General features: G+C 41.1%; 1 protein-coding gene across 13 annotated transcripts in view; it reads right to left on the bottom strand.

The window, feature by feature from the left end:
• Positions 1 to 23,818, bottom strand: part of tjp1b (tight junction protein 1b) — a 58,915-nt gene that overhangs the window by 31,606 nt on the left and 3,491 nt on the right. For 9 of the 13 annotated variants that reach the window (XM_069527736.1, XM_069527741.1, XM_069527742.1 and 6 more), the window contains exon 3: positions 10,241 to 10,382. In XM_069527736.1, coding sequence (XP_069383837.1) covers positions 10,241 to 10,382 — 142 coding nt within the window. Of the gene's footprint in view, positions 1 to 10,240; positions 10,383 to 17,748; positions 18,223 to 23,818 lie in introns of those variants that run through there. The other 4 variants (XM_069527747.1, XM_020078985.2, XM_069527746.1 and 1 more) reach the window with 4 other exon arrangements.

Below are 23,818 nucleotides of genomic sequence, written 5' to 3'. Positions count from 1 at the left end.
TCAATTTTTTAAGAGCTCTTAACAAGCATCCTGATCAAACAGAGAGCTAATAAACCAGTGAGACAATTTAAGGGCAACTGAGATCTATATCTGCAGTGACATCACCCTCATGGACGGAAACAGAGGGGTGTTAAAAATTGTCCTTCTGTTTTTTACACCTGCTTTGTAAACATTCAACAGCAGGATGCATTCAACATCCAGTTGATGCTGCCTTTACATGAACATCTTCACACTCAGATGCAAAAAATGAGCAATTTGATTGATTATTCCCTGAAAGCAACAGACTGGACAAAGAAAAGATTACTTTATCTGTCCTGTCTTCCCTTGTGTATCTGTAAGCAGACTATGTGATGTATGTGGGTAAAACACCACAATTTAAATGTCAGCTCTCTGAAAAATATGCTCTGCGGGATGAAGATTAGAGGCCCATAATGTGTAAGATATTCCACTCTAAAGTTATACTGCCTTGCCTGCAAAGATCTATTTGGATAACACTTTTAACTACAGCAAACATAAACTCTTTATTGGGAAAGCTGAGGTAGGCTACTTTAGTAGTAATGACATGCTGCATAAAGCCATTTTAAAATGCAGAGGATAGAGCTAAAATCCACCCTACAGCCACGATGCTCAATACTCCTTCCCATGGGGTATACAGATTTAATCAATATACAGTAGAATGTAAATTGTGCACTGCACCAAACCCCACTCTTAAGTCTCTATCACATGCACTTCAGGCTGTTTTTTTGTGCTGCTTTTTTCCAGGAGAACCTTATTCTCTGAAGCACCTTCCATTGTGCATTTTATCACTTTGAGATTGCATGACCGTTCTTGTCACCTCTACCTCTGGCACTAATGAGCGCAGGAGAAGATAGGGGGCTGAATGTTATGCCGGAGGAGCACAGAGGTCCTGCAATGTTGCTGACGTAAGGAGACCTGCCGCAGATTCCATTGGAGGATCGGGAGGAGAATAAGGGGCGGGCGGGGGCATCTTGAATGGAAGAATGTGAGTTGGCCAAGGTCATAAGAATTAGATAAACAAGGGCAGTCATAAATATCCCGAGGGTAAACAATATATGATGAAAATATAAAGGGAACTCAACAAAAAAAGGTTGATTCCTCTTTGACCTGCATGTGGCTAAATGGTTAGATGATGCTAGATGTAGTCAATAGTTATCATCCTCATATCACAAGATTAAAACTTGCTTTAGTATTGAGGCAGAGACATGTAATCAAACTATCAAACCCCCATGGAAATGAATGACTGCAAACTATTTCCCCATCCTCATGCATGTGTGATTGAATAGCCCAGGATGTGGACTTGCTTAATGCATCTCAGTTAAAGCCCTTGAAATACCCTCTGTTAATGCTACAGACAGTGTTTGCATCACTGGCTCCAACCGCACAGAGGGAGTTCCACATGCCGTGCAGCAGAATTACGCAGCCCCCTTCTCTCCCATTAGCACATTTATATACGCAGACAGCATCCGAGCCGGGGTACGACTGCAGGAGCTGATCACACGAGCGGAGGAGCAAATTGGAAATTCACAGCAGGTTGGCTTTTAGAGAGAGCACTGCCCCTGATGGTGAGTGAGTCACCTCTCAGCTGTGCAGGTCAGGAAAACAGCCTACTAAGCAAAGGTTGGCGTGACTATCTATGAGCTGTAATGGCTGCAGCTATTGAATGACATGACAGATGTTAAACATAGCACTGCAGCAGAGGAAAAATAAATGCATTTGTGAGGAAAGAAAATCGTGATATTATGTGACACCGTGCTGCCAAAGCTGTAAGATGATAACCATAACTGTGTGCTTCTTATCTTGTTATCAAGTCTTTAGTTTTACAAATTGAAGTACAGCAGTGTAATACCATAATGGAGTCAGCTGGCTACTGTACAGAGGCTTGTGTTTCTGTGATTTCCGTGTCGTCCTCTGTCAGTATCTCTGACCTCCAGCATGAGACAGCAGCTCTGACTTGACAGCCGACCTATTAGTTCAGGACAGAAATTCCTTGGACGGGGTTTCATAATGCCCCATGATTACACGGTGCAGCCCAATCAGAGCTGAAGAGAGAGAGTGACAGGGATCTATGATCCATGCAGGCCTGAGATATTTTGTGAAGTCAGCAGTAAAAAAAAAGACACTTATCAAAAGGCGCTTTATGAAAGAGTGAAGTATGACCTCAGTGAGCTGAGGCTGTGCAGCAGTAAAATGCAGCTGCAACATGCAGGAGTTTGGCTGCAGCCGCCTGATCTCCGTCCAGCTTATTAGCAGCTGATTTTACAGTCTGTGATTGTACCACCTGCCTCACAATAGGAGAAATAACGCATCATGCACTTTCACTATCACATTCCGACTCTGCTTTAAACACACATAATAATTATAATAACGATGCAGTCGGCTCTGGTCTCCTTGGGATTGTGTGTGCTCAGCTCTTTATGTAAGGGCCAATGCATTTTACTGATTTTTTGTCTCTTTGTGGTTTGAGTTGTTGTTATTCAGGGGATTTTAAAATGTGTATATTTTAATAACAACTATATTGTCATCTGGTTGCCAGGAGATGCATGTTTGACATATTTGTGTTGCATTAACTGCAGTGGGTTGGTGCAATCAAATAACTAAATCAGTATAAATTCGTAAATATCAGTCTACAGTGAGAAAGCAAGGTATCAAACTCCTTTCATTCTTGTAAGCACTGTATGTGTGCATGAAAAACGTATTTGGATAAAAATGCTTCTTGCATTCATGTATAATATCACATTGTGCCAAATAAATTATCCTTAATCAATACTCTATTACACAAGTGTCCATTTTTAACAAACACTCACCCTTTTTTGACAGTGTTATCATAAAATGGTATAAATACATAAAGATTTTGAGCCAAAGAAATAAGAGGAAAGAAATCATCTGACACCGTGAACATAAAGGATGATTGACTCAAGCACAAATCTGGATTTACTCATTCAGTGAGCTAAAATTAAAAAATAAAGCCCCACTACAGGAAAGATATACATATTTTTCAAGATTCCTCGAATGAACCTGTAATCTCCATCTCATTTTCCCACCAACAGCTGAGAGCTCAGACATATCAGGTGACATAAAATGACCTCACATCCCCGGCCTGCGGATCATGTGACAACAGGCCACCAACATCCAAATCCTCTCTGGATCAAACTACAGCATTATGCACAGTAGCAACCAAGCAATCACCTAAGTATGTTTAGCCCAGGAAGGGAACACAAATGCTAATAAACAGGAACAATTCCAATCAGTTAATGTGGATGCATGTACAGCAGAGACGTTTTTTCAGCAGGAAAACAGGGAATTGAATTATTCTGCCTTTGAATACAAGCCCAGATCATAGATTGCAGAGCTAACCGTGATTTCCTCAGGGAAAGCTGCAAGATCATGATCAATCCAATTGTGATTTCAAAGACTGATGCAAACGGCAACAATTATTGATGTTTAATTATTTATGTTAATTAAGTACTCTGAGGCTTCTCATTGAAAAAAATTATTCTCTAAAAATCTACAGTGCTATTTACAAACACAAGAGTGGAATAACATTACACACAGTGTGACCTGAGATGTATACTGGCAGTTAAATTATAAATGAAGTGGCTGTAATATTTTATCTCCCATCAAACAGAGCTTTAAATTAGTTTGGATTCATAAGTGGTTGTCTATTCATGGCTTTGTCCCGAGGGAGCAACCTCGCTCAGGATGAGAGTGAAGCAATTAGAAGCCCTGGTGGTCTGGGATCAGGTGCTCCCTTCAGACCAGGCCGAGGGGTATTATGGAGGGCAGGCGATGGGGGTAAAAGAGACAGGAGGAGAAAAAAAAGGGGGAAAAATTACCCATGGGTAATTTACCGCACTGCGGAAAGGAGCCAGACAATACTGTACACCGCTTGAAATTCATTTTATCACAACTACACTTTGACATATTGATAAATCCAGTGAGGAAAAAAAGTTAATTATTTTTAACATCGCTAACAGTGCAAGGTTTCCCCTAACATAATACATCCAACGAGTGGGGGGGGGGGTTACATTGTTTGTTTGGCTGGTTGGAAAAAACCCCATCACATCTAAAGACCTTACACCTCATCTTATTATAGTTCTTATTATTATATTATATGTATATTGGCAAACACCACTGTTCTTTTATCACAACATATAAAAAAGCCTCAACATTTAAATTCAATATCCAGAATAAATGATCTGCACATCCAACCCCTCCTTTCTGTGTCTCTGTCCATCAGCTACACAAACATGGATGTTGCACTAGTGCTCCTGTATGTTTATGTAGTAAAACTCTGCCCTCTGCAGGACTCCAGCTGAACACTAGTCATCAGCTCAAGCCTGGCCATGTCAAGCTGTGCAAGAGGAAATCTATATGCAACGTTATTTATGGTGGCATGAAAACAAGCATGGAGGAGAGAGGGGCCCTACTTGTTTTCCACCCCTGCTGGATGATGATGCATGCATGAGCTGAGTGAGGGAGACACAAGAAGGAGCTGGGGTTGTTCACCTTCAGGCCCGACGTTGATGGGACGCTCCCGAGTCTAAACAGCATATGGTGCCTCCCGGGGCATCAACACACATCCTACATGTCGAGCAAACATGGCAGGCTGTGTGATACGCTCACACACCACTGATCCACCACACACACTCACACACTTATAAATTCACTAAGTGAACACACACGTCCCTCCATTCATTCATTCTCAAACACAGAATAGATGCATTTTGGAATCACATTAGCCATTAGGTCTTAATAGAATAAAAGGTTTTCTTATGGCTACTATTGTATTGTGGCATATCTTATGTATGTATGCTTATATACTTCACACTACATGATGCCTGAAATTATTTGTCAATTAATCAGCAATATTTCAACAAAAAAACAAAAACAAACATGTGCTTCCTAAATGTGAGTATTTCCTGCTTTCTTCTGTATATCATTGTAAATTCATTGTAGTGCGAGTACTGGTTCAATTTGCAACTGTTGCTTATGGTTGTGTAAATTCTAATGGATAATTTTTTCAAAATTTACTAGATTATTTCAACACTTCAAAAACGAATAGATCAGCTCGTTACTCAAGAATGTAATAATTTTATTATTGAATAAAGAAATTAATACATCACATCCAAACATGATTTCAATACATTGTGGGAAAGAAATGCTGAGAGTCTTTTCCATCTGATAGAATCTTATTTTAGTAGCAAAAAATATCGCCTCCAAAATCGAGGTTTGTGTTCGTCTCATAATAATCAACAGACAATATAATCTACAGAGCATCAAACCCTGTGATTGATTGTCTTCTTGCAACCACTCCAGTGGCTCATTCGTCATGCTTGACTTCTCCGCCATGGCCACCATCTTGACTCCCTACAAACATTACATCATCCTGCTGGTTGTCCTTCACTTGACCCAACGCTCAAGTACTCAAATGGGCGGAATAACAACGCAAGCGCTCCTCAAAAATAAGCTCAAATTATAACAGCAGGCTGCTATTCTGGTAGAGACCCAGACCAGGCTTTTGCAGCAAAATAAATAATTGTATGTGATGTTGGTTTAGCACTACATTTTTTTCACTACTCTAATTTCACTAATGTCATAAATCACGTGGGAAAGTCAATAGTAGTAGTTGGGATTTATGTGGGTTTGAGTCTTCGCTCCTGAAATGATTTGGTGTAGATGAGGGACGCGAGGCCGACCATAAAAACAAAACACTGCTGGAGAGGCTTTGAAGTCAAGATGTAATGATGGATACACACAGTGCACCGTGCTTATAGCGACCTACCATATGTCCCATCAGAGGACACATAGGTAGGTCTTGATCCTGAGTCACAGCCTCCAGAAACAAACTCAGCATCTGTCATCGCCTCCACGCAGCTCGTGGCATCACGCACACCACCTTTGCACGCATCACGCATGGCCAGCTTCACCTCACTGTCACACACAACCCCCCTCCATCACCTCCAACCATCCCCCAGAGCTCATCACCTGCAGGACAAAAAAACACCATCCATTCGACTCTGTTCTTACATAACAATCCCGTCTCACCCAGAGAAAATCAGCTGCAGCTCCAATCACAGAGCCTCCCCTCGTCCCCCCTCTCCCCTCATCCCCCCTCTCCCCTCCTTCCAATAAGGCCTCCTACAGTGTCCGTGTGATAAATCTGCTGCGTCCACCCCCCCTGCTCTGCCCCTCTCTCTCCCTCTCCACAGCATTTGTGGTGTGTCTCACTCAGGTCCAGATCCCACCCTCATGCACCTCCACGCCTTCATCACACGGGAACAATCTCCCTCTAACAGGCCCCTGAATATGCAGATTGGTTAATTCAGCTGCAGTTGCTCCCCCCCCCCCCCCCCAGTATAATGCATCTGCAGCACTTTCCGAAGACTGAGCAGCGAATAAATGCTTACGCTGGGGCTTTTTTTGGTGGTGGTTAGGGGGGAGAGCGCGTCTGTCCATGGCAGACTGCAGCCAAGGATGGGAATTTAGAAGTGAGATGGGGCGAGCAGAACTAATAAGAGATTAAGCCGTTGACCAAGGCAAAGCTCAAGGCCCAGTTTGATGACTGATCCTGATCTGTAAAGGAGTAATTAATTTAATTGTGTTTTTCATCTCGGCTTTAGTTGTATCTTCTCCGGCTAATACACACTTGGTTTTCTCTGCAGCTCACCTGGTTATGGCCTCTGCAGTAAATATTCCTATAACATTTTCCCAAAACAGCTGAGAGTGCAGGAAAAATTCTGCATGGATCGTTCCCAAAATCAAAAACAGCAACCTCAGTTTACCATCCAAAATGCAGCAGGGCTACAAAGTGGGTTCTGTCAGTGTGTTTGTAAAATATGTTGTTTTCAACGTGGAAATGATGAAATAAAATGCACATATAGGTGAGCTGCATATTTCACAACCATATTTAAACACACACTGTTGCAAAGAAGGAAAATCTTCATCATTATAAGAACCAGTGTCAACGCTGCCATTCTGAAATGAGTGGATGTGTCACTGATGAACACTGAAAAATAACTTCAGCACACAAAGGCACCGGGTGCATAAAAGACTGTAGTTCCCCCCCCCCCCCCCCCCCCCCCCCCCCCCCCTCCATCTCTGTTGTGCTTTCTGCAGCCTTAGCACTAAAATCTGATTCAAGCTTTCTGTGAACAAGTGCGCTGCTTGCCAACACAAATGACAGCGGGAGTGGGCCCGGTGCCAAAGTCCTCCCCTGACTATCAAGAGAGAAAAGCAATCAAAAGAAGCAATCGATACAAACAAAGTCTTAACTACTATCGATTATTAAGCTCTACGCTGATGAGCAATGATAGCTATGGAGCTAAATTAATACATGTGTGTGATTAATATCTTCACTTTTCTGTTGGAATGAATCGCCAGCGGCACAGAGGCAGCGTTGTGTCTGTTGTGACATTTTAGTAGGATGCAATGGAAACTGCTCCTCAGCTCAGCATCCTGCAGTCTCATCACTCACTGTAAGGCGGACCGTTACTTCCATCAGCTGCATTTGAGTTTGGGCAAGTCAGCAAGTTTTCCTCTAGTGCACACACAGCCTGTACAAAAGAAATATACCGTGGAAAGGCCCCGGCTCGAGCTGGGAGCTCTCGGGTGAGATAGTGGCCGTTAGAAGCGTCCTCTGAGCGGCGGGCCATAAAGACAAATGCGTGCAATGTGGTGTGACTTACAGAACAGAAGAGGATAAGAGAAGACAGAGTCATTACGCAGCATTTTCCACTCAGATTAACTTTGTCCGTGTGTGGCTCCAAATCAAGGCAACCACTAATCTGCCAATTACAGCCTAAAATCATCCAACATATCAATGACAGGTGTACTAGATGGGAACTTGTTCATGATTTTTTAATTACATTTAAAATGTAGGTAGGACTGATAAGTGCTGTGATATATTCACTGCTTTTAAATGTCAGCCTTTTGGTCATTTGGTTAAAGGGCGTAACTTTGCACTGACTAACAAATACTAACAAATTATTCTAATATACTATTTCTTATCAATGGCAATGGCTTGATAAACAGTAGAAATAATCCTAATCATACGTTATACTTGCCATATATTTATGTTGCCCAGCTGATAAACTTAACTTAACTTTGCCAAACTTTTCCTTTGGCACAAAATGTGGCACTGATATAGATGTATCCCCAGACGATGTATCCTCATGTTTTTATTGATTCTTGACTTTTCCTACAGTGCCCTCAGCATAAGGGTGACATTTAAGGGTTTGAGGGAAATGTCTCATCTCCTGCCACCCTCAGGATAAATACTCACTTTGATGATCATGATGAAGTGCCATCGTCAGGTCAAAATTATAATTTGTCCACTATTGATCTCGTTAATAAATCTGCATATCAGAGAGTGGCTTAAGAAAGATGAACTCTCAAGCTTCACTGAATAGCATTTCAAAGAACGTTTTATGTAGAAATAACATAAATAAGCTATGATTTCAGGCCACTGCGAATCAGCAGAAGTCAGTGACACTATTGCAGACCAATACTTATCAATAATTCAACCAGCTGAGTGGTTTTGTGGTGTCTTTTGATGAGATGGAGCATTTGGATGAATTCACAGTCAGGTTATAGCGATCAACACAATATAATTCCCCTGAGGCTGAGGCCCTGCAGCAGTCTACTGATCTGTCTGGAAACAACAAGGTACGTGTGTGTGTGTGTGTGTGTGTATTACAACTTTGTGTGCTTTGATTTACACACATCAAAGATCTGCATCAAAAACACTGCTTTGTGAATTATTATGTCTTTTGTATAAAAAATACTCAAAAGTAGATATTTCATGATCATTCATTGAAATTAAAAAGACAAGAGCTGCACCTTGAGCTTTGGAGGACATCTATTACAACCTTGATGTTCAAATCTAATTTCAATTTTTTGAAAAGAAATTTCCATCAAACATCTGTTTCTGCCTGATGGAAGCAAAACACCATCATCTCTTCACCTTGTTTTGTTTAAAAACTGAAAGAAATTGATATTGTAAAAATGATCTGTATTTATATAATGTTGTTCTAGTCACTCAAAGCACATTCATCCATTCACACACACGTTCATACGGTGCATTCAAGGACACTTTGGCATGCAGATGGAGGAGACTGGGATCCAACAGCCGACCTTCTGGTTAGAGGACGACCGCACTACTCTCTTTCATTGAAGGGACAGAGTCTTTGTCACCGCTGTTATTTTTACCTGCTCAACATGAAGCTTCAGCCAGCAGCCAGTTAGCTTAGCATTAAGCTGGAAACATTGGGAGAAAGAAATCCAGGCTCTGTATCCAGATGTAAATAAATCCACCTTCCAGCAACTCTAAAGGTCATGATTTTTCATGTTATATCTCTTTTCTTCTACAAAACCACTACGTGCCATTTATACACTTCACTATACAGATTAAATAAGGGCTGGCAAGTGGTATAGTCCAGTATTTTGGCCAAGCTAAATGTCTTGCTGCTGTTGCCTCATACTATTATATGGACACGAGTCTCAAATATGCAAACAATAACATTTGGACATGATGGAGCAGCAATAAAACCATTTTCAGCTCTGTTTCTAAAACTGTGAAGAAATCTCTCTGCTATTATGTGCATGGAATCAAATGCTTTACTTTTGGTTCGTGCACGAAAATGAAAGGGCCCTCTAGGGCAATGGAAATGATCTGCAATTTACGAGGAATGTTCTTTTGTGATATGTGACTCTGCCATCATTTGCTATCTTTGTGTGAGTCATGCTCAAAAATCATTGTGATGTAAGAAACTCCTGAGGCCAAATCCTGTTCCCTTGCGTCTCATCGTCAAGTAGTTTTTAATAATTACATTTTATCTTTTTCATGATTCATATGTATTGCATATATCTCACATACTTTATACTTGAATTTACCCAAGATACAGATCCTAACTTGCTTTGTGAAAGCTTTTTTTGTCGCTTAATAGTTTTATGGATATTTCAAATAGCAAATGTCCGTATTTGGAGTACGTTAAAATATGCTGGATGCTTAAACAATCCATTACATGTCTCTCATAGTGTTTTAAGTCACAAATCAAATAAAGAGAGAATGTCTAAAAGTTTTATTTTCACTATAATCAAATCTTTCTCATGTCAGATGGCTGGATTGTTAGTTCTGTACACTTTGGTCATGTATTACTGTGTCTTTCATTAGATTCAGTTCATTGATGCATTGTGTTTGCAGTACAGTCAGTTTACTTACATTGGAGTCAAGGAGATCAATGCTGTCCAGGCTCTTGCTCCTGTGTATGCGGCCCTTGATGCGGCGGAGTGATGGCTTGCCCTGTGCGGTGCTCGCTGAGGACGCTGCTGTGACGGAGCCAGCGGTTGGGCTGGGGTGTATCCTGAGGTCAGCATGGAGGGAGCGGGAGGAGGACAAAGAGAAACCACAGCAGTACATCAGGGCAAGTAAGTGCACACCCAGCATGGCTATATCACAGCAGGACAAAGTGCCACAGGCAAGATGGAAGAAGAGGAGAAAAAAACCACTGTGGTCACGTTTGCGCTTTTCAAAATGCCACAGTCCCCCGCTGGATAAAATGGCATTTAAGGAAATCTATAATTGGATTTAATGTCACAGAGGCCCTGTAGGGGAGCTGGTTGGAGCTCAGGAAGCACTGCAGCTTCAGCCACGGCCTCTGCTGCTCTTTGGGCCTCACCAGTCAGAGTGGAGCTGGTTCATGGTGAGATGTGCACAAGAGGCACAGTTGACCCAGCATCAATACTCTCAGGAAATGTTTTCCTTCACCAATGAAATATTTAAAAAGCAACACTGATGGAGTCCTGCTGACCACATTAACATACGCTCTTCATTCCCTTCGTGTTTCACATGCTTGCAGCTTAAAGGTTCATTGTGTAGAATTTAGTGGTGAATTTGCATGTTGCAGCTGAACACCCCTCACCTCACCCTCCCCTTCCAAACATGAAAAATACCCATGGTAGACTTCGATTTTCATGAAAACTCAAAAGGTGTTCAGTTTATCCAGTCTGGACGACTGTAGAAAACATGGTGGACTCCGTAGAGAGGATGTATTTAAATATAAAGGGCACATTCTACGGTTAAGAGACAGCAATTTGTACAATTAGATGAAACACACTAGTGAAAACATCCCTAGGATTATTTTATATTCAATTTCTGCCAATAGTTCCCTTTCACTTAAATTTTACACACTGAACCTTTAATTGCTTTGTAATGTGTCCTGTTTGGTTCAAAATGAATCCACCCTGTGGGGATGAATAAATCTGAAATGAATTGAGCGTTTATCAATCCATCTCCAGCAGGGGGTACATTTTTGGGCCAGCCACATCTATCGCCCATATTCAAAGGGCATGTGCAGTACATAAATAGCCCTTTTTATCTATTATGAATTGTGTAATATAATATAATATAATATAATCTGAAGAGTTTTTTCTCTCCATTTTAATTTAGTATCAGTTGTTAGGACCAGTTCTGTTGTTTTTTTTATTGCTCTTTTATTTGCACATTTCTAATATTTTGTTGCGTTTCAACATTTCTCTCTCTGTGCTGTCTGTCAAACAGATGCATCTCTCTTAAACTGCAAATCACATCTACCCACAGCTACAAATAAAGTAACCTAAACCTGATAGGTTTAGGTTACAAAGGTGAAAAATATCTCTGATTGGAGTTAAGCTTTTCTTCTCATATTTATTGGCTAAAAGTGTTGGTATTCTAATACCAACAAAAAAGTGTTGGTATTCTAATTGGTATGCTAATCAAGAAAATAATCATGAAGATAATGATAATGAAAGGCCAGCAACATTAGAGCCACAGAATGAACTTAGTATAGAATACACAATTATTGCACTGTGTTCATGCAGCGTGTTGTAGCTCACATTTTTACTCTTATTCCTTCCTCTTCTCTTCCTCTATATCACCCCAGTCTTTTCTCTAGGTGTCAGGACCGTCAGTCTTAATGAGGATTTACCTTACACAAAATTCAATGAGGAAAAATCCTTTCTACACGGTGCAGCTCGGAGACAGTAGATATCTATTAGCATGCTCAGCAGTAGGCCCTGAGGAGCTCCTGAGGTTTGGAGACCCGGCAAGGGAAATTATGAGAGAAAGGAATGAACAAAGATGGGGGGAAAGAGAGCGTCACCTTCCAATTTCTATCTGCATCTGTAAAGAGCTTACTGGCTGCAAATGCAAGGTAAAAGCATCCTGCTCTACATGCAGTCAATTACATACGACCTCAGATCGTTCTCATAAACAATACAGCAAACATGACTAATGAGAAAAGCTGCTTGGACTGTATCACAGGCCCGGTGCAGTGCTTCTCATTCAGAGGCTTGTTTCTTGGATGTTGATTCTGAAATGGATTTAAGCCAAAACACTTGAGGCCACAAAGGCAGAATGTAGCACAGTGCCAGCTTTCTCTGCCGACTCAGAGATAATGTGCAGCGAATGGATTCATGTTGCTTTTGTGATGAGTTCTTCTTCACTATCAAATATATAACATATGCAGGTATAATGTGCTTTACTTGCAGTTCGAGAGAATGTAAAATAAAACGATGACATAGAATGTTAATGTCTCCTTTTCACTTTATTGTGGTCATAGACACATGTTGTACCTATTATGATACATTCTACATTTTGAAGCACTTGACATTTTGGGAATTGAGATGATCAGTTTTCTTGCCTAGAGTTAAGCCGATATAACAAGATTAATACCATATTGATGTTTGAATGCTAATTATGAAGCTACAGCCAGCAGCTGGTTAGCTTAGCTTAGCATTAACTTCCTAGCCACACTAATGCGATTATTTTGCAAAACACATTTTTTTCATCTGCCTTTGATCCTCTTGTTTTTAAATCACTAAAAGTGAGATTTTTATAAACGGCTTCCAAAGTGCAGATTCTCAAAAGATGGTGCGTTTGTGCCATGATGACATCACAGCTTACTTTGTACATCCCCACTGTTGCTTTGTGTATATCATAGCACACTAGGGCTTTGTGCCAAAAGGATAAGGTGACAAAACAAACTAAAATAAAAATGTGCTACCATTGTTGTTTGTATTGTTACTACCACCAAAGGAGAATAAGCTTATAGTGCATGCTCCCAATGTTCCTTTCTGCTATTTGACGGATCGTTAATGTAGACTTTAAGGCCCCCTATTGGTCCGACATGCTTGTTTGAGCATTATTTTTGTGTTCTCTTCTGTGTGGAGATATTTTAAACAGCAAAGGTCATTTGGACTAAGACTTTTTTTAAAAGTACGTTGCAGTCTTACAAGGGATTACATGTAATTCTATTTCTTGCATCAATTTGAGCAAAGTGGCAATCCAGCACATAACCCCATGTTAAACTGCAGCTGGCCATTTGTGATATTTAAGGAAATGACAAGTGCTAATGAGAAAGCTTTAGAGGTGCTGGTGAGGAGATTGTGTTACCATTGGACAGAGCCAGTTTATCTGCTTCACTGTGGTTCCAGTCTTGATGTAACTTTCATGTAGGGAGAAGAATAAGTGTAGTTTCCAAAATGTCACATTTTCCCAAACATAATATCAGGGGAGGGTAGGATGTTTTTTTTTCTTCTTTGTTGAAGTCAGATGATAGTTTTTTTAGCAAACAGGTCAGATTCTTGCTATTTGGATGGTTCATGGTACAGATGTGTCTGCTTGGCCCTGATATGATGATTTGATGATCACATTTTGTAGTCTCTGTGAACACTGCACCCTGCACAACGTAGTTCACAGATAAGGTCATGAAGGAGCCTGATGCCATTACAGAGAAAGAACGACGGCTGCACACATTAATCAGTTGCAGGACTTTATGCTGCTGTTCCTCTCTTCCCTCTCTCTTTGGTTTGCCTGAAGGAGCCATCAAGTACGATTAGTTTGAGCAATAACGGCTACTGCTTCATCAGCAGGTCAATAGGCAATGTTACACTTCATTCCTCCCATCCTGGCCAGTGCTATTATAACACTTAACACAGAGAGCGATCCTGAAAAGTGTCTGATACACACACACAGACACAATAAAACTCACAAAGTAAGAGAAACACAAACACACTCAACAACGAGTGCGACTCTAAATGAGCTATAACCACGATATCTGCCTGTTTTTGTTTCAGATAAAAATAACAGGAAACATTACATAAACACAATAGACTTGTTGTATTATCCCTGCAGGCTTGCAACAGAGTGTAAAGTTCATTAAGTCAGGTTAATGCCAATCTTTGGCTGTGTTCAGGGGGAGTGCGTTTTTAAGACTGCAGGCAAGTGGAACATCTGTTTGCAAAGACTAATCCCAATTTAGAGGGCTGCTGCTGCCGCTGCTGCTGCTGCTGCTATTCAGTCTTTATCAAAGGAGAGCGGAGCTGTGTCTCCTCTAATTTTGGGAGAATATGATGCACATGGCTCACTCAGTCTCTGCTCGCTGGATAGTGAAAGTGTTCAGGCAGAGCACCGTGTAATCTCACCACCACACGCTGGGAGATCAGCACAACGGGAAGCGGCTCTGATCATTTGAACAGAAATGGGACAGAATTAATGCTGCAATTATGTAAAAAGCAAACCTTAAAAAACAGGATTCATGAATCATACAATGAGCCGTTTCTTTATATAAATGGAATGGAGCCATTTTTCTGTTTACGCTGGTGTGTCTGTCAGTGATGTCACATCCTGTCATACATCTGTATGATAAATGATAATGAATGGCAACAATATAATCCATAGTGCCTTTCCAAATCATGAACGGGGGAGGGTATATAGTTATTTTTCGTTATTACTTAGTAGATATGTATTTTTCAAAAAATTTTGATCTTTGTCCATGACATCTGACAATCACATGTTCCATTAGTGCTCATATTTATCACAGTATACAATCAGTATTTATGAAACAGAAAACCAGTAAATCTGCAAAGAGAATGTTAATACCGATAACTCAAATATAACTACCATAGATTCAGTTTCAGCTCCAGTTGTGTGTATCCGGAGTATTTTCACGGACAGTGTTAATGAGTATAGCTGTATTGATCTAAAAGGTCACTTTAATCAAATTATCAATATCATTTGTGGAACAAGCTTAAACCAATAGAGAGGCGGTCTCCAAAATCCCGATAGAGTGCAGCGCCTGCTGAGGGCAGTTTGAGCCACAGGGAAGGAAGTTTAATCACATTACCACTAGTACTAGTTACTACTACTATTACTAAATCTACCATTTCTGAAACTACTATTGTTTCTATCACATCAGGATGGGCTTGGGTTCTACACATTATATCAGGTTGATTGGATCTTAAAAGAGTGCAGCTGTTTCTGTCTCTTGGTACATGAAAACATCCTCAAGCCTTTGTGTTTTCTGAAGTTCTTTAACTCTTTATTAGAGGCTTTTTTTCCGATTGGTTTTATTATTAATCTTAAAGGACCACGGCAGCGCTTCCATATCATATTACAGAATTAGTGAATTAGTGACTTGGCATGAATACAGATTCAGTATTTTTTAAGTGTGAAATGGAGAGGTAACCATGTTTAAGACACAGTAACTATCAAATCCACAAAATGTTTTGTTTAAGAACAATTATTGTTAAATATGTGCACAAACTAGAGTGTGCAATCACGTCGGCATGATCAAAACATATATTGTGTTTTGTGTTTTTGGGTCTAATAAAATCCAAAGCTCATGTGCTAAGGTGTTCAAAACAGCCAAATTAGACACCCAAGGGTTAAATGTATGTTGGTCCGTTAGTCCACTTTGTAACAATAATGTGTCTTCAACAAAAGTAAATGTGAACATTGTTTTCAGGTGATGAATAACTCAACTAGCACCCATTTATATATGATTAAAAAAAAATCTAAACTACAGCAAGACAAGATGGAGCTTAACATACAAGATCTCTTGTATGATTCTTGAAATGTAAAGTTTAAAAACAAAAATATTAATTGTAACTTGATCAGTGTTTGTAATGGCATAGCTCAGGATTTTCTTTACATCTCAGAGTGGTTGAGGCAACTGCTCTTCACTCAGGCTGTAAAAAATACTCAGTTTAACAAGGTCAGAGTTTGCTCCAGGAGTTACATAACTAGTTTAGCTTTTTGTATCAGTGCACAGATGAAACAAGGAGCCCTTTCCAAAATCCCCTTAAATGTGGAGATATTAGGGTTAGGAGTACAGTATCAGAGGAATCAGGAAACATGAAAGGAGTCCTCTGTATCTCAGTGAAATCCCTCATCTTCTCCCAGGAGGGAAATTAGACTTATAAGAAGATGACTAAAGAATATGATTAGCCAAAAAGACCAAGAGTTCAAAAACTACATGTGATGAGCATCTGACCCCCGCTCAGGTTACAGCAGCACTTTGACTTCAGAGACATCACTGTATATAAAAGGGTGATGGGCATGTTCTCGTAAATGAATACATTTTAGATACAGTAGTAAATGATGTACAAACTGTAAAATGCATCCTCATACTAATACAATGTATTTGCATGATTTGCATTCGTTTCTGCTTGGATTGTAATTTCACATGTTCTAACATCCAGGCTGTGTGAGAGTCTCTAAACCTTCTTTTGATCACGATAATCTGTCTCATGACAATATGATTCTCGGAGATTTTCAGCTTCAATGTTTTGTCCTTGATTGCGAGACAGAAACAGTTTAGGAGCTGATTTATTTTGGCTTTAGGAGGTGATGATAATAGAAAAGCCTCACACACACTATAGAGCCAGTGTAGCTGCATTATGTGGCTAAATGATCAACACCACACGATGGATTTTGGAGTCTGTGTGGAACGCTTGCTATCAGAATGCCATTGAGCCCAATGACTCCTAATTAACCATCTTTGCTTTCAAACAAGATGGTTATCCGACTGTAATTAGGGGAAACTATGTCTCACACACACACACGTACACACACGTTGCAGCCCCGGCAGCAATCTGCTTACAGCAATGAAAAAGGGAATGAGAGGAGGAAGACTGTCTTAAAGTAAACAAAAGAAGAAGGCCGCAGGAGAGGAGAGACACAGAGAGAGTGAGTGAGTGAGTTAGAGGTGGTCCCCTGAAATATACTGGAGCATACACAGAGTAATGAGGACACTGAACAGGTGGATGGACACAAAGACACATGCTGGGAGCTGCGTATGGGTGGAAATCATTTAATGTGGACATGACCATGAGAGACGTTTGTGAGGCCTGGACAATAAAAACAGGAGAGGACCATGTTTCATGCTTCTGTTTTTTTTTTTTTGCATTTTATTAATGAGTTACAACACAGCAGTGGGAGGCAGAGGAGGGATGATGATGGTTCACCACATGGTTAGCTCGATGATGACATTCCCAGTGACAACACACAGCAGTGCAGTGGAGGCCATATGGTACATTCAAGCACATGGAGTTGAAGGAGAAGAAACAGTGATGAGGCTATGACATCATTCAACTTTACAAAGTGAGGGAAGAGGAAGGACACACGCGCACACGCACGCACGGGGGCACGCACGCAAACTCCATAGTTGCCTGTGCACCTATGGGTTTGGGATGAACATGGTGCAGACTGGCTGCAGTGGCTGAATATTATGTCATTGTGGAGAGTGAGCGGCGGCACCGTGGTTCCGTGACCCGCTCATGGGGATGTGGGAGGCGACAGCTCGGATCATCGGTCCCCCCTTTTTTTTTTTTTTTTTTCCTCCCAACCCGCATCCCCACCATCAGCATTATCATCAGCAGCAGCATCCGCACCGAGATTCATATACTCACCACATACGCTTCCTGGGCGGAAGACAATGTTCTTTGTTGGAGGCGGTCACCCCCAGAGCCAGCTGCATAACAGTAATGTATTTCTGGTAATTCACCATGGTACTGTCCGCCGCTACTGAAAATCCGACCCCGAAGAAAAGCGCAGGTGATCATACAGATATCTCTCTCTTTATTCCCTGGCATCCGCCTCCGCTGCGTCTTCCGCGCTCGGCATCACAACGCCATTTCCAGCGCTGAAGGACTGACGGTGAAAACACTCCCCGAGGAGCTGAGCGAGAGGTGCCGTACGACCCATGTCTGCAATGACACTCAGCCCCACCGTGTTTCAGCGCCCGCACACCGACCCATCCACATCCATCCGATTTCTGATGATTATTCTCTCTCTCTTTTTTTAAGATCTGGACATGATCTCCTTTCCTCCTGCCTCCTGCCTCCTCCTCCTCCCTCCTATCCAGGGCTGGAAACACTCTTTAAAAAAAAAAAACGCTGCAGCGTCCAGGCGTCCGTGTGTGTGAGGTAGGGGAAAGAGTGTGTGTGTGTGTGCGTGTGTGTACAGTGTATAGTCAGAGGGGAGCAACTGGGAGGAAGGGGAGGGTGAGGAGGGAGTAGGAGGATGGGGAGGAGGTGAAGAGGAGGGAAGAGGAGGAGGGGGTGCTCAGTATCGCATCTGTTTAGGAAGTCCTAAGTTTCTCTGTGATTACTTGTTAAAGGGTTGCATACACAATATTTTATTGGAATCTTATTGGAATCATGCAGCGATCGACAGGGGAGTACATACCTAGAAATTCGGACACTCCCTGAAAGCATCAAATTAGGAAAACAGAAGGGTTGATATTTGAAATAATGTAAAATCTGACCCGATAGCCATTAATACATGATGTCCTGGTGGTATGTTCCACCCTCGACGGACTGTAATAACCAATCGTTCAGCACGCACCAAAGCACCCTATCTCGCAATGTAAAGAAAGTGAGCACCCCCGATCCGGATCAGCACCAAATTTGTATGGGTTCTTCCTTCATCCAGATGACATCCTTCCACCAAGTTTTGGATAAAGATGACCAGTAGTTTTTGCATAATCTTGGTCACAAACAAACAAACCAACAAACTAATTAGACAGGGCTGAAACCATAACCGTCTTGGTGGAGGTAAAAATGAAAAACATAAAATATTCCAAAAAATGTTTTCACTCTAAATTTGTCTTTAGCCCAGTGTCTTCATGTTACACAACATACTTTTTGGAATCATGTAGCGACAGACAGGGGTGTGTATAGCTAGAAATTCTGAATTTTTTTGTTTCAATAGTCTTGTTTGCAAAACCAGCGTAATGAGCTGCTGCACTTATAGCTTGGCTTCACACATAGCTAGCTTGTTAGCTTCGTCACCGTTGCTAACAGAATCCCGGGATATGTTGCCCCGACTTGGACCCAATCATTGGAGCGTTTTTTGTTTTGGGCTGGAAGGACGCATTTGTCAGCCGCGTTTTGAAGAGCCGTAGAAATGGGACAGCATATTTACGCTGCTGTGACGCAATCGGCCTTCAAATGTACCCTTCGAAGGATGCAGTCGCTGAATTGGAGCACAGCTTATATCTGTGTGTAAGGGCCACTTACTGTTCAGGAGCTTTGATTTGCATCTTGTGGCGTTCAGCAGTGAATGTCGAGAACTCGTTATATCAATCTCAGATGTCTCTGGCTATGTGCTGTTGGAGTAAACCCTTTCTCCTGAGGAGGGCAATAAAATACAACTGAAGGTTTGTCCTACTTGACTTTTTCAGGTGGTTTCAGTCACATTTAATGGTCTTCACCAGAGAATTTCTAATTAGTAGACCAAGGCCGTCAATGCGTCATTTCCAAGGTAAATGAACCCTAAAGTTCACACTGTTAAGAAGTCTATTTACTCTGTCATTCTCGGTTTTAAGTGAATGTAAAGTCAAAGCGCTGTGAATGTAACTGAGGAGCTTTTATTGGCCTCTGTAATTACTTTTAACCTTAAATGTCTGACTTAGTTAACACTCTGTTAAATGAGCGGGGCAACTCTAATATCCCTAACCCCAACTGCTCATGTTACAGTGAAACACCTACACTCAGAGACACTAAAGCTTTCTGGCGTTTCTCTTTTGCTGTGCACTGAATACCAATCACGTGTCACACAGAATGGCAGATGGTAACAGCAAATCGTTGGTGGTTAATTTAACTTAACGTCATGCTGTAAAATTTGGTAGGGCACCGTGGACACCGGTCAAGGACCCTCCTTCAGTTGATCCATCCATCATAACACAAACCAATTTATCCTGTGCAAGGTCAGAGCCGACTGACCTACCTCAGGTTATATTGGAGTGAGAGGTGGGATAACATCCTGGACAAGTTGGATATCTGTCACCAGGCTGATATGTATACTTCACACAGACAACCATTCAATGCTAGAAGGACACACTGAACATTCCCTGAATGTAACATGGGAACATAGAACTCTGATATTTTCTGCATATAAAGCACATTTTGCATAATCATCAGAATTGCAAGCTGCTTTGCTGTGTATGTTTTCAAAAATGTAAATTACAGGGAATGAACTGGGAAAACATAATTGGAAATATGCATAATAAGAAAAGAATATGCATCTATCTCTCCTTTAGGTTGTATCGGTGAGCAAGGATGAGAATTAAGCAAAAATAACTTCCTCATTTTAACCGTTCTGTGAAGAAGATTTTGGACAAATAAATTGATGTTTTCTGCTAAACTAATGTTATTGGACACTTGTACTTATTTTATGAATTATCTTATAATTTACTGCATAAATATTGAGCTTATAATGGTTGGATCTCTAAATTTTGAACCCCTTGTGTTTCAAAGCTCTTCATCATTTTACAATTATGTTTATTTTTTGCGTTTTTTTCCCACCACACATTATCACCCAGCCATCTAAATACATATCCCTCAGTTAGAACTTTGGGAACTGTAGATGTTTCAAGCTTAGATATGAATAAAATGTGGTTTGTGACTATAATGTTTCATGGGTGAGGCTGAGAAAATTATTTGGAGGAATTAAACATTTTGTGCGAGGCTCATCAAGCGACATTAATGACTTAATACTATTAGCAATTTAAAGTTATAGTGTTATTTTGGTGCTTGGAGTTTCTGAGTCGGTTTTGCAGATTAGACTGTGGCTTAGTGTTTGCTGAACTCATGGAAGCGCAGCACCCAGCAGGAGTGCACTGTGCCCACACGACCTGTCATCAGCAGCAAACAGAGGCTGGCGTGGTTGTTTTTCAGTCAATAGAGTGACTCACTGGTGCCGTTCTACACTTTGGAGTAAGTCGATTAGTCTAGACTTTGAAGTCTTAGAGGAGAGAGCTGCCTTCTCACCTGAGTAGAGAAGTGCACTTCACACTCTCACCAGACCCAACAGACTTAAAGAGAGATGTCGAGCAGCAGAGGACGGTCTGAGGAGGCCCGATAAATGAAAACCGATCGTATCTGTTGTGAGTGATACAAAGCATAATAGAAAAAGAGCTGATATAAGCATTATATGATAAAGGGATTATCCGTTTTGTTAATTAGGAGGAATTGGACTGACGCGAACACTGGAAATGAACTTGAGGAAACATTGTGTCTGCCAGAAGACATCCACCATACGGCTAAAGAGGCAGAGCATGGCACTGACACTGCCGGTGTCAGGGGAGAGAATCCCTCTGTGGCCAGTGTTGCTAAAAATGTATGAACCCATGACACTGTAGTGCTCTATGGCTCCATCCTCCACATGGTATGTGTAATGATAACCTGCAGCACAGTCTGAACCTCTCTGTAGCAAGTGAAGGACAAACTGATGGAACTGCATGTTTAGGTGCACTGTTATAAAAAAACATTTGATTAAAAAAATTATAAAAACAATTGTTTTATAAATTGCAAATGCAAATAAATTAAACACCTCTATAAGTTTGTATATTTTAGATCTAGAGCCTTTAAAATAATCCTTGTATAAAGCACAGAGAATGAACTAAATCAGGCCTAAATGTAAAACAGCCCTTTTTGTGGTTGCTAGTTAGTTATTTCTGGTTGACTGGAACCAGAAAACCCTTCAGGCCATTAAAGGAACTTAAATTCATCCAGTGTTCGTGTGTGAAAAATCTCCTCTATGCATCACCTGCTGGTGAGAAGGCATCTCACGTCATCTGTGTACAACAATTACAAATGGCTTCATTTCGAAAGAAAGAAAATGCAAAACTTGTGTCTACATCAAATACTGATGTTGACACTTGAAACAAGGATGGATTTGTTTCTGGGTTTGAAACAGAATATCTAGAAAGAAGTGAGAACAAATGCACACATTTTTTTTACACCAGGTCTGTATTTAAGGTAGAAATCAAATGTCCACACTTTGTTTTGCTGGTCCATAATTTCTTTATAATTACATATGCAATTACTAATTAGATTAAAGACAAAATAGATGTGGCTTTTTTAAGGTTGGCTTATTTACGGTTTTGAGTTGATTAGAATTTATTTTAACGCTTTATCACTTATATGGCTAATGTCCTTATTTTTGTGGTATTACTTCTTGTTGTGGTGCACTTTGTTATGTAGATGAGAAAAGTGCTGTAATTATTATTATTGTTATTATCATATCATTATTTCAAATAAAACCGAACAACTGATTAATTCAAATCTCAAGATACACATACAACTATAAGAAATACATTGAGAAACTCAACAAATATTTGAAATCTTCTTTTTGTTGGTTCGGCTTCGGCTCAGGACCTGAGTATTTTTGAAATCCTGGCTTCGGTCCTGGCAATAAGAAGGTGATAATAACAGCTACATGTTGAGCCAAAATCAATTCCACAGGACATACATTTATTTTGATAGGATTTCTACTCAATTTTACATAACAAATATTTCTCACAACAATAAAAAGGTTTAGGCTATAGTTAAACTGAGTGCAAACGTCTACACAGAGTTCCAGTTGCAGGATGTATATGTCAATGCTTCCTGTGAGCATCCTCTTGAATCCAGCCAACACTCAACTAATACTCCACTAACAGAACCATTAAGCAGAGCCGTGCTCCAACAAACCCACCGGCCGTGCACTCTGTAACCTCTCATTGACCGGGACGCCACTCACATAACTGCTGATTTATCAGGCACTACACATCATCATTATCAGCCATGTAAGACACAGCGCTCATTAGCAGATGGGGGAAACTGCTGCCGATGTACACACACATTACACAGGACTCCCTCTCTCTCTCCTTCATGCACACCCTTACACATAATGGGGAGGTTGTATGGGAACCAGTCATAGTGTGTCAGTGGGGAAGCTTGGAGACAGCAGTGGGTCAGTGGTTGTGCTGCAGTCTGAAGCCCACTGCATATCTGTGCACACTCCACTGCAGCACTTTGATTTCACATTGGCATCCCCCCCTCTGCATCTCCACTGTAATGGCTCAGAGCAGCCTGCCCCATCATTACCCTTCTCACATGAGAACCCACTGCTGACATCTTTTACTGTACACCAGCACACACACACACACGCGCTTATACATAGCAAACACACACAGAAAAGCACTGTTAACACACTAATGTTCTTTTTTCAGCAATTAAATAGGACAGACAGACCTGCCCTTCTTTCTCGTGTCCTTACACTCTCTTGTCCACTTTATTTGCTGTAGCAAAAATCAAAGCTGGTTTGTAGGACTCAGAGGCTGCGCTCCCAGAGGAGGCAAACCTGGACCAAAGCCCGAAGAACCACTACCGCTGTAACGCCGTGATTTATTACTTTTGCACCAAACAAAGAGGAGAAGTTCACAGAGAAAGTCCTCTTCACATGAATGCACTGCACCAGGAAGAACAAGAGTAATGAAACACACGCACACGCACGCACACACACACACACACACAGTCACACCTCGGTGCTGTCGCAGTGCTTCCTCTCTATGTGCTGTGAGGTGAGTCATCAGCACAGAGAAGCATAACCTCACAGCTCCAGCTAATCTCTCCTCTTCTCCTCCTCCTCCACCTCCTCCTCCTCCTCCTCCTCCAACCTGCCAGCATCTAATTTTCTCCACTTATGGATGAA

Source organism: Paralichthys olivaceus, chromosome 7 (assembly GCF_024713975.1).
Source record: "Paralichthys olivaceus isolate ysfri-2021 chromosome 7, ASM2471397v2, whole genome shotgun sequence".
NCBI classification, from domain to species: Eukaryota; Metazoa; Chordata; class Actinopteri; order Pleuronectiformes; family Paralichthyidae; genus Paralichthys; species Paralichthys olivaceus.
The sequence above is the reverse complement of the archived record's forward strand: the minus strand, read 5'-3'. Positions and strand labels throughout refer to the sequence as shown.